Source organism: Pipra filicauda, unplaced genomic scaffold, assembly GCF_003945595.2.
Source record: "Pipra filicauda isolate LSUMZ 115617 unplaced genomic scaffold, ASM394559v2 scaffold47_size6085603_pilon, whole genome shotgun sequence".
NCBI lineage: Eukaryota > Metazoa > Chordata > Aves > Passeriformes > Pipridae > Pipra > Pipra filicauda.
This window is the reverse complement of record NW_024104620.1, coordinates 2,248,659-2,263,019: the sequence shown is the minus strand read 5'-3', so window position 1 is coordinate 2,263,019 and position 14,361 is coordinate 2,248,659. Positions and strand designations below refer to the sequence as shown.

The window sequence follows — 14,361 nt, the reverse complement described above, 5'->3', positions numbered from 1 at the left end:
GATGGTAATTCCTTGAGTGCAACAGGATGGGCAGAAAATAGCACTGAACATTCCACCTAATAATGAGGAAGGACTTTACTATGTGGGTGACTGAGCATTGGAACAGGCTGCCCAGAGAGGTGATGGAGTCTCCTTTCCTGGAGATACTCTGCACATAATCCCAAGTAAGCAGCAAGCCTGACAGAGTTCCAGAAGCATTTGGACAATGCTCTCAGGCACGTGATGTGATTCTTGGGGATGGTCCTTTGCAGGGATAAGAGTTGGACTCGATGATCCTTGTGGGTCCCTTCCAACTCAGCATATTCTGTGATTCTGTGTAGCTTGTATTGACAACAACTCCATAAAGAGATGTCATCTAGGTGACATCAGTGAGCAGCTGACTGGGAGCAGTCGGGAGTTGCAGCGAATAACAAATGCTGTCCATCTGGGAGTAAGGAAAACTTCATCCTTGTGTATTCCCTTTTAACCCATAGGGAAGTTGATCAATATTCCCAGGCAAATTTCCTGTGCTAGGCCTGTGTACTGCAAGTACTGCTTGTCTCCAGGATCTGTGGCACTGTATTTCTGCTTTGAGCGATGCTTGTTGTACAAGCATGAAAACGTGTGCGCAGAGACGCTGCAAGATCAGTCTTTCCTGAAGGCACAACTCCGAATCCTTATCCTTCCTTATCCTCTCTTCAGTGTGTTTTGTTTTCTTCTGGGTGATAAAATTGCGGGGGGGGGGGGGGGGTTGGGGGGGGTGGGTGTCAGTAACTGTAAAGGAACTGGAAAGCTGTTTTTTCAGAGGCTCAGAAAGCTGAAACCTTTTGGCCTGTCATGTCAAATCTGCGTAAAGACGTAGTGACATGATGGCAGCTGTAAGTGCTGCAGCACAGGGCACTGCTTCCCTCCTGTCAGGGTTTTCAAAATAGCTTTCCACTTTACAGGGTGGAAGAAGACTACAGTACAATATCTAAAGGTTGACCTATGCAGTGAATTACAGTATTTTTTGGCAACTCGCTGCTGGATACATAGCATGAATTCTGGGAAAGGTCTGGTACCAAGGCAAATTATTATGGCATATATTGTCACCGTGCCAAGAATATTTCACTACAGAAAATCTCCTGCTACCAGTTCTTGAACATTTTAAAAACATTTTAAAATCATTATAGAAGTCTGAAATACATCATCTTAGTTCTTTACTCTTACTTCCAGAAAATTATGTTTGTTCATTTAGCGGGTTATTTTGCAAGTATTTTTATTTCTACAGTTCTCTTGCTTCTAAGTCAAAAGAACTGATTATGCTTCTCTATGAAGCAAAATGAAAATTAGTACTGTACGTTTATTAAAAATTTGGGTTAGAATTTGGTATTTCAGCATTCTAAGCAGAGGGCTGTGCATGCAGGGAGAGAAAAGATTTATTTTTTTTTTTTTTTTAGTTCAGTATCACAAAAAGTAGATTTTTTTCTAAGTCTTTATGTATTCATAATTTTAAAATATAAATGATGGTTCCTGTTTTACATTTACTAGTTTTTAATGACCTTGCTTAGGACCTCAGCTTTTTCAAGCAATTCTTCATTGCCAGATAATTCTCTTTCATCAGTCAGTTACTGATTTATGTAGATACTGGGAGAAATACAAGGCACAAATCTTTCTAGAAGTGTGGGGTTTTTCGCTATAAATGACCAAGTTTTGTTTTCTCAATTTTTTTTTAAAGTATGAGTAGAAAATATAACTGTATGTTGTGTGTGTATATATATATTTCGTAAATACACTTTTATTGTGAAAACAGCTCAATGCTAAATGTGTGTTATCTATTCAAACCATAGTTAAAGTTGTATGCATTAATTACAGGCCTGTCAATAGATTATGGGGAGAACAAGCTTTACTGGATCAGTTCAGGAAATGGAACCATAAATAGATGCAATTTGGATGGTGGTAATCTTGAAATAATAGAATCAATGAAAGAAGACTTAACAAAAGCCACAGCTTTAACCATTATGGGTAAGTCCAGTGATAATCACTTTTTTTTTTTAATTATTCAAAGCTATTTAATAATGAAATCTAAAAAGCTTAGGGAAGATTGTTTTGGTTTCATGTAAATAATACATGCAGTACATTCACTATCGAGACCGTATTGTCTGTGAAAAAGTTCTTTATATTTGATTGAACAGACAGTTTGCAATCTGTATTGCAAGTATGTGTTTCTAAATGTAGTCTTGCATATACATGTATACACACACAGTATGAAGGTAACAGATTGATGGCTTGTATTTGCCATAGTCACTTATGAAGTATGTTGGAAGGAGAGGGAGCTCTTTTGTGCTCTCTGTTACTCAGAATTATCCATGACTTGTTTCGTCTGCTGCTCAAATCTTCCTACCTAGTTCAGAACAGCCCTAGTTTGTTGAATTAGCTGGCACTTTGTGAAGATTTCTTTGGGTTCTGAATTAATAATTGATGATTTGGATTTTCAGATATCTGCTAATATTCCATGTATTAAATATGTTGAATAAAATATTCTGTTTGTTATTAATCCTCCATTTGCACATTAGAAGGGTTTAGAATGTTCAAAAACACCTATCAAAAAAAATCAAAAGAACAGTAGCGTAAGGAAAAATTCCTAAAAAATTAACTAGTTACAGGTTGCTGAATATTATAAAAATATTGCTTCAAGTTGACTAGTTCTCATACGTGTCTTCAGCTCTTGGCCCTTGCTGTAGCTGGGACAAAGTGTGGTAGGAAATTCCAGTCTGACTCAGAATTAATATTTCTGTTATTCTGGAGATAACTTTAGAGCTTCCTATATTTCCCCAAAATGCTTTGTTGACCCCTATTTTCTGGTTCAAAAATTATTTATATTTATCTTGGATGTTCCAAAAAAAAAAAGTTCAGTTGATAAGCAAACCTGTAAGTTGGGATAGGTGTCTCATCAACTGCCAGAATCTTTTTATGAAGTGTTTTATTTGATTGATTAATTATATAATAACTGTGTACTTATAGATGGTGTGTTAGTGCAATTTATGCTAAATAAAATCCAAAGACTTTTATGCACGTGGTGTAAATTACATCATAGTGTAAAATGGTAATTGCTAAATTAGATTTATTATACACACATTTGACCAGTATTGAACTTCAGCTGCTGTCAGTGTCTCTTGGAGAGGGGATACTTTTATACCTGCATTCATAAACACAAGCAAGGTTGGTGTCAGAAGGAGTCACAAATGTTAATATATACAAATTGTCTTTCATTGATTGGATTGTGGCTGGAAATGGATTGAATAAATGACCTTTACTCTGGGGAGCTGTTGGAAGTCTTTAATAGGAGATGTAAAGAGTGTTTGTTCATCCTGTCACTGAGATGTCTGTGGTTATCAAGTCTTCATCTCTGATTCACAGAACCTACAACAGTGATGATCCATTTGGGGTATGGAACAAAGAGATTATAGCAATCATGTAAAGAAGAGTGTTTCGTGATTGTTTGCACAGAAGTAGTTGAATTTTTGCAGGTGTGGAGATGGAAAATTTTCTGCTGTGTAGTTTTTACATATCTGTATCTCCACTATTCATAGTTTGGGATGCTTTGTTTTTATGGGTAATGACAATTCTTCCTACTCAAAAATGGTAAAAAAAACTTTTGCTTTTGGGTTTTATCTTTGTTTTGGAGACATAGGTGTGCCAAACTGCAACATGACATTGCAATATGATTCCATACATAAATCTGCTGGAAAAAAGGGCAGACAAATACAGTTTTATCAACAGTACTGTGTGTGCTGATTGAAAAACATGAAAAGTTTCTGTATTCATCTGTCCCACATGTTTTCATATTGTAGAAAACACTGTGGCAACGTAAATGCCATTTATTTTCCTGAAGTGCTGGTGGCTTTACATATATTTCTCATAGGCAGCTTCTGTGCATGGATCAGAACAGAAAATTCATTGCTATATGAAGCAAGTTAACAGATCTGTAATGGATAAATGGTCATAACTAATAATGTATAAATAAAGAAGAATGACTAATTTGTTCTAATGTAAGATTTAACTCGATAGTGTGTGAAAATTTAGTACCCCTGCTGATCTCTTTGCCTACAAGTTTAATAGGAGGTTGCAGCAGGTAAATCACAGTAATTGCAATGTTTATTGCATCATTTTTGCTCCATTTCCTAAATTTTCTTGACTGCTTTTATCTACAAATACAGTAAACACAACTAAACAACATGAATGGAATGAATATTTCTTCTCTGTGAATATACTAAGCTAACTTTTTTTTACTATTTGAACTCATCAGTGACTGAAAAGAAAACAGATACAATACCTGTGCCCAAATTTTGTAGAATTTAGGTTCCACTCATTGCCAGAGAGTTCTGTAGTCTTCTGCTGTCTTTTCCATTCTTCTGTCTTTTGCATTTATTGTCTCCCCAGCTAAAAGCAATATTTTGTACAGCTTATATTTTTTGTTTCTTTATTTTGGTGTATGATCTTGTCATATTGTTGAGTTGTGGTTCCATGGGGGCAGAAAGAGAAGGTACAGTTCAGTATTTTAAGACTCCCTTTGTAAAGTTTGTCACCAGGTCAGTTGTTGATCATCAGAATCTTTGTTGGACTAAAGAGTTAAATCAAGAAAATGGTGGAGCGAACCTCGGTGGTTTTAGGGGATGGGTAGTGTGATCTGAAATTTGTCAGAAGAATTTTTGGAAAAATTGTGGAATTTCTGATAAATTTACCATACCAGTGATCTCTTCAACCACCTCAATTATTGCTTCTGCAAACTTTTTAAGTGTTTGTGAAGCATCTTCCCCAGCCATCAGTGTCCTTGTCAGAAAGCACAAGCTCTCAGAGACAGTCAAGGAGAATCCTACAGTGTGTGTCAAAAGCTAGTGCCTTCTGTTCATTGTCTGGACAGACTTTTGCACAAAAAACTAACAGATCTTCTGCCAGTCTCCAGTGGGTTTTGCTGTATCTTATAATTTATGTTCCGGAAGATTTTTCAGAACTATAAAAACAGTGATGAGGCTTGGGCCAAGATTTTCTTGTTTGCCTTGGTAATTTCTGTGCTGTTCTGATATCTTGAGTTTCTTGATCTTAGATTCTGTTAGTTTCAAAATGGGACAGGAAGGAAGAAGCAGGCACTCTGTGGTTGTGTTCTGTGGCATGAACTCAATAGATACTGCAGCTGAGTCTGTACAGTTTTGGTTTGCTTTTTAATATAACTTATGGAGCAGTTCAGAGCTTCACCAGGCAACGATGATTCTCCTTTAGTTCTACCCCTCAATCTCCTCATCGTTTTTATTGTTTTCAATTCCTCTGGTGTAGTGTTGCAGTTTAGCTGTTGTAAACCATTTGGAAGTTACCACTACTCTTTCAAATGTTTGCTGTTGTTTAGTCCTTTCCAGGCTCTGTTTAACATTTTCCTACTATTATATTCTTTAGTGGGAGCTTATAGAAGTAATGGTAAGACATGAAAAAATAATATTAGCAAACAAGCTGGTGCCAAAGTAACTGTCAGGTTTATTCTTAAGGGAAATGGAAACAAGATATATAATTCACATCCTTATGCATTTTGGTTCTTTCTTTTATTGGTTTTCTACTCAGTAGTGTCAGTCATCTTTCTTTTTCCATATACTGAGCAAAATTCCTAGTCTTTTGGTGCCTGCTTTTGCTACATGGTTTTGAGCATGATATAGACGGGATGAAAATTACATTCTACTTGAAAGTAAAGCATTTGAATATATACAAAATTACCATTCTTCCATGCACTTAATCATACAAAAAATGCTTTTGCTGTTGCCATTCTGTATTACAAAGCAGCTGCTGTAAATCCATGAAGCCATATTTGCTTTCCTGGTCTTCCCACTTTTTCTTCGAATACGCATTCACTGTGTGAAGTGTCAATGCATGCAAAATCAGGCATTTCTAGTCAATCTATCATTAAAAAACACATGTGAACGCTTTGTCTAGTACCTCCCACTGTTTAATGTCTTGCATTTGGTCAGTGGTAATTTTCTTCTGCTACTGTGTTAGCTTTCCATTTTATTTTCTTCAAAAAACTCTGAAGTTTATTCTGGTCTTTTAGAAGCTCGTCTGATTCACAGCACCCTGTGCCCTGTATCGTTTTCAACACCTGCTGCTGACACCATTTACAAGTTGATATTAAATATATCTACTGCTTTGAAATTCAAGATGTTCCATGTGAGAGAATCTCTGATTTTCTTATACAGTAGAGCAAAGCTCTTTTCAACAATACGAAAATGCTTCCTAAACTTGTCTTAAGGTTTGACTTTAATATATCATTCAGGAAATGGTTTTAGCAATTTTTCTGGTAGCAAACGTCTTGAGCGTGATCAAATTATAAAGATGTATTTGGCATTCTGCATGGAGTCTCTTGTCCTGCCCTCCAAGTTACTCAATGAAAATGGGTCCTGGACTGTAGCTGAAACTGGTTGGAAATTTACCTTTGTGATGAGAACTGTGTTTCTGGATTGGTGAGCAGAGTCATTATATTACAGGATTTGAATTGCAAAGGAACTCGCAGCAGCATCTGATGCGTTTCCAAACTGGTGTGTTCTTTCTTGAATGGTATATGGCTCTGAATCATAAACTGAGCATTGCTAGAAAAATATTGATTAGGTGCTGTAAGTTTTTAGCTGAGAAGAAATGGATGTTGAAGACTTCTGTCAGCAGTTTTGGTGAAGGCATTTGATTGGATTTTGTATCAGATGCTCACAGAAGTTCAATTTACATAAACCCACAAAATTCAGCTCATATCTCAACAAAATAGGAATATGATGTAGATTGTGTAGACTGTATAATGAGGATATAATTTGTTGTGAATTGGTTGAGGTTTTTAGTACGAAATAGAATAACTTCACGTAGTGAATGATTTTATGTGTAAGTGCTATTTCTGTTAAAATTCATGTATAAACAATTCCATCAGCAATACAACAAAATCAGATGTACATAATAGCTTTTCAATGGGTGTTCAGGTATTAGAACAATGCCTTTTGAACACAAACTGTATATAATATAACCATCAAGGTGTATTATCAAGCAATCAAAACAGAAAGTAACAATTACAGTATTTCATTTTAGACAGAAAATGTGGGTTCATATTACCAAAATATATTCATGCTGACATTTACTTTTGTCATGTAGTTAGCTGATACACTGGTTGTTTGACTTCTGTTTTATCTTAAGTAAGGTTTCAAAAATAATACCAGAAAACTTTTGCAGTAACTCAAAGGGTGGGAGCTGTGACTTTGCTGGATGTAATTGCAAAGTGAAAGGGGCTGCTTAGATCAGGAAACTTCAAATACACACACCTTAATTTTCCAAGTCATCAGTCATCTAATTGCCATAACACCATTCATTACATTACCATTAATATGTGAAATACATCTAGGCAATTTGCCCAGTTTTAAGTGCAGTACATAGTTGTCTTCCATAAATACTCAAACCACCATTAATGAAAACTAATGGCCCATCAAAATTTGCATTCAGAGTACTGCTTGAAATCTCCAAAGGACTGTCCACAGTGCTGGTGTAGCAATTTTTGGCATTTGAAATTGCTGTTTCCCAATATGTTGCTGTACTTAATGCTAATTAACCAACAGAATGGATAAATACAATGATTTTAATATATATTATAACCCAGTTTAAGCAACAGGATTGTAATTGGTGATCAAACAACACTCTTATTAGCATAATCAAGCAAATAAATGTTTGATATTTAAGGGTTCAAAATAGTGTTGTTTCTTCCCTAGTTTGTAAAGCAAGTTGTCTTTATGCTAAAGTAAAATGGTTTTTTTTATTATCTACGATATTTTAAAATTAATGTAGAAACGTAGAAATTCATACCAGAAATCATAGGTGAGTTCTCTACTGACAGAATATATCAGTAATGGAGAGAGAAACCCAAATTATGCTTAGAATTATTGTCAAAAATCTCTGTGTAAGATGTTAGGGTCTTTTTGGTATGAGACTGTTGTATGTTGGCCACCCAGCAGTTTCTGAAAAACTAGAAGATGTATTTTTTAGGTCTTAGGCATAACTGGCCAGTCTTATGGCAGAGAGTCATAAGAGATTTGGCCTCAAGGTGTCTGTACTTCAGAATTTATGAGTTGTTTTTTTGTGGTTTTGGAGTTTTTTTGGTTGATTTGGTTTTTTTAGTTTAGTATTTTCTTTGGTTTTGTGATAGTTTTTACTTTTTGGATTTGTTTTTGTGGGGTTTTTTGTTTGTTTTTTTTGAGAGGGTTTTGTGGTCCTTTTTTTTTTTTAGTGTACCTAACATGTCAGGATTTGCATGAGCTTTCTCATTTAACTCCCCTCCTCTATCCTTGTCTCCTAAAACTCATAGTGCACCATATACCACCGCTGTGCAAAAGAAGAATAAACAGGTAGTTCAGTAAGATTTTGTAAGCCACATTTTTATTTAAATCTTTATCCAGATGTGGTGTTGCCAAGGATGGAAGAGGAGGATGAAAGAATAATTTTGAGGAGTATTCACTTATGAATTGTTGTGATTTGTCCTTTTTAAGGGTGTAGGTGATGTAGGAGACTACTCCACCTCTGTAGGCACAGTCAAGTACCTTGAGGATTAGTGAAGACTTTATTCAGTGCTGTTTCTTCTGTCATGAAAAGAGAACAACTCTGTGATGTGAAATGTCTGACAACATTGATGGAAATTGTTTAGATTCTATTAACTGTACATGAAAGCAGATGTATTCTCATTGAGTAGCTCAGTAAACAACAGAGGAACCTGGTGGAACATTCAGCTGCTCACGTAGAAATGGTTTTGGCTCTGTACTAACACCAAAAGGAAGAAATTAAACTATTTGTGGTGTACATAAGTATTGGTTATTGAACTTCTTGATTAAGCACATGCCATGCTTTCATCTCTTGGTAAAATAATACACCAAGTTGGTTAATTGGGGGTTTTGTTTCTTTCCTTTCCCAAAGGAGACAGGCAAGTCAGCCAATGTCAGGTTTTGGGAGGCTGTTTAAACCATGACCAAAGTTGGGGTTTTGCACAAAATATTAAAGAAGTGCCCAAAGGAGTTTAATTACTTCTTTCAAGTGCCCGAAAGAGTTTAATCCCTTCTTGGAAATAAATGATGAAAGCACCAAAATTCTGTGATTTGCTTCCTTTCTGTACTAAACTCTTGCAAAAGAATATGTATGGATATGTAAAATAATAGGCTCTAGTTACTGTGCACAAGACTGCAGCCATTACCAAAATTGTTTAATGGTCTGTTCTGATTCATGGTCAAATAGAGGTTGTGAAGAATGAAAACTCTTCTTCACATACAAATATTTAATTTAAAAAGTCTAAACTTTTAGGATTGTAGGTTATCATCTCATAGAAAAAAAAGAAAGAAAAAAAAGGAAAAAGTCCAATTTTCATTATTTCATATATGGGTTATAGCAAATAGTCATTTTTCTAATCTTATCCTGCCTGTGCCTTTTTGTTATAATTGACACCATCAAAATTGAACAAAGGAACTTTTTGTTCTAAGGAATTTCTGCTAAAACAATCATCAGATGCAATCTACTATTAATTGATTGATATCACATGGTGATGTTTTGACTCAGTCAGTTCTAGTACCGTAGGGTGATAGATTTTCTTTAAATTTTGCCCAAATTTAAATTGAGAGTTCCGTTTCTGTCTCCAAATCTTAATATTTTCATTCTGTAGATTGTGGTCTTGTCATATACCTGTGAAGAGTTTACTTTTCTTTGTCCTTGATATTTTCAAGAGGTTTTCTTTTCTGCTGTAACTTTTTACAGTTACTGCAGTGGAAATTATTTTTTAGACCTGCAGTTTCTGTCATTAAACACTTAACTGTGTGGCCCTATAAATTAGTTGTTGAAATATTAAAACTGCAGCATAAGCAAATAATTCATTTAACTGAAAATAAAATGAACTAAAAGTGAAATTAATGAACAATATTTGTTGGGAACACAGTGTTCCTGGAGGTTAAAAGTTTTCAGTCTAGAGTTTTACTTTTGGTTCATCTTCTGTAATAACTTTTCTGTCTGAAGTGAAAACGCTGATGATGTTTAACTTGCAATTATACAGACTTGCCACATTTAATTATTTCATTTAGATGTTTAAAAGATATGTAGTTATTTTAAGGAAAAAAATTAATATTCATACCTTTTGTGCAGGACATAGCTCTGAGATTGTATCTCACAGTAGTTAATGTTTATAATGTAGTCATGAGTGAAATGTTAATTTACTGCAGAGCAGTATTTTGTTAGTAACCCAAGCAAGTGTCCTGTTCATGTACTGCCATCACATCGTTCCAGTTTAAAAATACATGTAACAAACCCAAGATAGAGTTGAAATCAAATTGCTGCTATAATTTCTTTTCCTTTTTCTGTTTTCCTAAATGTAGTTAAATTGAATATACACACAAGAATTATGTCGTGTTGCCCTTGAGACTATTGGTCAAACTGGTCCGAGGTAATATGGTGTTAAAATGTTACCTAGTTCGGTTTATTTAAAACAGTTACTTTTCCAAAAGGCTGAGAGCAGAGGGGAGCTGCTTGCACTCAGTTTTATACCACTATATTAACTCAGAGAATATAATAGAGATGGGCCAATGAAACCTTGTTTCTTCACTGTGATTTCCTAGAAGGGTAGTGCTAGAGTGACGTTTTATTTGACTGATTATATTTTATTAGGAAAATAGCTTAATTTTCTTTAGTATGAGAATATGGAAAAATATAGGTAGTGGATCCTCAGAAGTATTATTTTAAATTCATGACATAAAAATTGATTATTTCTTTTATGAATTGGGAAGCTGTAGAGTGTTATCCAGTCACTAAGGAGACTTGACTAAGCCAAGAGAAGCTGATAACCCACAATGAGTTGGAAGGAGGTCATTGTAGTGTCTAAATCTTGTGAAGAGAGTAAGGACTCGGGTGGAGTTTTCTGGCATTCAAAGAAAATGAGAAACAGACACTGTGAAACTTGTTATTGGATGTGAAATAGAATCATTACTGTTGGAAAAGACTTCTAAGGTCATCGATCAGACCATTAACCCAGCACTGCCACGTCCACCACTAAATCCTGGCCCCAAGCACCACATCTTCTCAAGCTGGAAGGCCAAGATCATCTCATCATACACCTATGTGGACTCTAGAAGTGAGGACTCACGTGACAAGGACAATCAGAGTTTTGCTGAAGTTGGAGTTTGATATCAAAGCTCTGAAAACTTTAATTCTGAATCATTGGGAGGCAGAGACTGATATGATTTTTTTTCATGATTTCTTAGTTACTGATTGTAATTTGTTTTTAATGAAAAATGTGTTTTAGCATTACAAGCAATTTTGTTTGCTTGTGAAAATGAATTTCTTCCTTAAAGTTTTCTAGAATTTCCATATATATATATGGAAAATGAGGCATTTTAATTTAGGATTTTCTATATCAGTAGACTTAAATCAGCAGTTGTCACAGCAAAAGTGGAACTGGTGAGGGCTGTTTTCATGTTTGCAGAATCTTAATAACACACAACCTTCAGATTCTCTCTATAACCTCTTTAAGCAATTTTCCTTAAAATTGATCTGAAAAGCTTTTTCCCACCTTAGATTTCAACCACATGTAATTTGATAGTGACCCTTTTGATTTCTAAAACTTGAAAATTTTACAGATAAAAAGCTTTGGTGGGCAGACCAGAACTTAGCTCAGATTGGAACCTGCAATAAAAAGGATGGAAGAAACCCAACTGTCCTGAGAAACAAAACTTCAGGTGTTGTACATATGAAAGTGTATGATAAAGCAGCACAACAAGGTAGGTTACATTTGAAATATGTTTAACCAACCTTTAGAGTGCACAGTATCTTTTCTCATGTTATACTCCAAATGTATCTAGAAGAAAATAATACTTATTTCATTATAATTCAGTGATAAAATATAGTGTACTGGTAAAAATACTTTGTATTAGAATAAATTATTGAATATAATAAGGATAATTGAATTAAAATATCTGCCTGATGTATTTTAACTTATCAGATGTTCACACTATAGTGAATTTTGAAGTTCTTTTCGAGAGTTTTATATTTTTAGTCAGAAAAAAGGCTTAGCATGTGTACCTCATCTCAAATTATTGAAATTTTTAGAGAAGTGTTATGAGAGAATTAATTAATATTCTTCATTATCTGTTTTGAGACGTGGTTTAATTCATCTAAGTTGACAGAAGTGGCAGTAATATAAATCAGAAGTGAGACAGCATAAAAAGGGGGGGATATTGCTGAAACTTAGTTGGCAAAATGGAAACTAAGATAATATAAAACAGTGTAATTTGTGGTTATGCACACAGTTTTGTGAACTTGGAGATTGGTGATGAAAACATTTGGAAGTTACTTTAGAAGGAGCTTATTTCTGATTCCAGTTACTAAAAGTGATGAGGGTGGAATCTGTGAAACAAATGATTTCATTTTACTGTGGACTCCCCATCCATGGAGGTGTTCAAGGACAGGTTGGACAGGGCTCTGAGCAACCTGGCCTAGTTGAAGGTGTCCATATCCATGTCAGGAGAGCTGGGAGGAGATGAGCTTTAAGATCCATTCAGACCCAAACCATTCTGGGATTCTGTGATTTTGTGAAGAAGCTTCCAGAAGAACACAGGATGGTTTCTGCAATAAGTAGTCTATAAATGGAGCACATTCTGTTCCATATTGAGCACTTCTTGGAACATTTGCCCTTTTACCTAATCTGGGAAACACCAATAGTGCTTTGCCAGCCTGACCCTTAGTTTTAAGTGTGGTGGAACAATAAGTAATACAAATTTAGGCATTCAGTAATGTTTCTGACATTTAAAAATGCTTTACATCCCAGCTATGGAGACACACAGACAGCTCACAAGTGCCCAAACATTATCACTGCTGGATGTCTTCTGCATGGAAGAAAACTTCCATGTTTTAGGTGAAGAAATGCTTTTACTTCAAAATTAGGAATGCAAAAATAAATGTAACAAGTAGCTCTCTGATTCTTGTGGGCTTGGTAACTTGTAATCAACTAATTACTTGAATTTCTTAGTGGATTTCAATGTTTTTTCAAGACTCTTCAAATTTCTGAGATGTGTTTAGTGTGTTGTGTATTATGTTTGTTATATATCTTATTTAAATCTTATTAAAAATGGTCATCTATTACTTAAAAGTAAATATTGTATTAAGTAGTAGGAGCATGGATTTGTGAGATCACTTCATAATATATCTTAAATATACTAAAAAAATGCTGGTTCATGAAGATAACAAGGTTAATATAACATTTTATGAATGAATAAGGTATGATCAGTGATTTGCTCATGGTCTAAAATAAGATACGCTTTCTAGACTAATGTCAGTGAGATTTCATCATTGCCAGTCCAAACTTAATGTAGTATTTTCAGGTTTTTTGCAGGTTTTTACTTTAAAATACACAGTTTTTTTAGAAAACTGAGTTATTTATAATCTGAAGGAAAATGTGTGGATAAAATGATGCAGAAGGAAGCGTGGAAGGGTATACGAATATATGAAATATTTTATGCATTTTTTGAAGAAGTTAGCTGAATAAAATTTGGGTTTGGTAATATTAATATATCAATGACAACACTCATTTTTGGTCAGGACTGGTTCAAGTTTTGCTTCCTCTTATGTCTTCTCCTGTCACATTACAGGCAGCAATTCCTGTCAGTTAAACAATGGTGGATGTTCCCAGCTTTGCCTACCAACATCAGAAACCACCAGGACTTGTGTGTGTACAGTGGGCTACAACCTTCAAAAAAACCGCATGGCTTGCAAAGGTGAAATGCCTTCAGTATTTCTTTTAACTGACTTAAGTTTTATGGGAACATTGTAATGAGTAAATATACCTAATTTATTCATTTCAAGTTAAATAACTATACTTAATATGCCTGATTGAAGCAGTAACAGATGAATGTCTCTTGTGGTGAGGACAGAATTAAATATAGCTTTTAGTTTCATTATTCAGTACTGCATAGATTTTTGTGGATACTCAGTTCATTTGAGCCTTTATTAATGGCAGTAAATATTTGTTCAAGGTCATATACCTTATCTTTAAACTAAATTACAGGCTACAGTATCTGAATTGTTGGGTGTCTCATTGTATTACTCTTAATATAAAGTAAAGCCTGACTTTTTAAAGTATTTTTTTAATTAAACTTTGGTCCACTTGAGCTGGCAAAAAATCAGAACATAGCTTACAGACAAAGCCTTACTTTGTTCCTGAATAATACAAAACAACCTCATGGTCAAGAGGCCTTATAGTTTTATAAACAGAATATTATTTGCTCCTATTTATTAGGACTAAATAACTTCTGAGAACTGCTACATAACAAGACCTCTACACAGCAGCATTTATCCCTGCCTAATAGAAATAGG

The 14,361-nt window shown here is 34.8% G+C and overlaps 1 protein-coding gene across 8 annotated transcripts in view; it reads left to right on the top strand.

Annotated features, from left to right (window-relative positions):
* The window catches only part of LRP1B (LDL receptor related protein 1B), a 669,756-nt gene that overhangs the window by 491,416 nt on the left and 163,979 nt on the right, over nucleotides 1-14,361 (top strand). For all 8 annotated transcript variants that reach the window (XR_005565475.1, XM_027748979.2, XM_027748987.2 and 5 more), the window contains 3 exons: nucleotides 1,834-1,983; nucleotides 11,631-11,771; nucleotides 13,638-13,763. Coding sequence is in view for 7 of the 8 variants with exons in the window: in XM_027748979.2 (XP_027604780.2) it covers nucleotides 1,834-1,983; nucleotides 11,631-11,771; nucleotides 13,638-13,763 (417 nt within the window). In the remaining variant the exon portion in view is untranslated. The remainder of the gene's footprint in view (nucleotides 1-1,833; nucleotides 1,984-11,630; nucleotides 11,772-13,637; nucleotides 13,764-14,361) is intronic.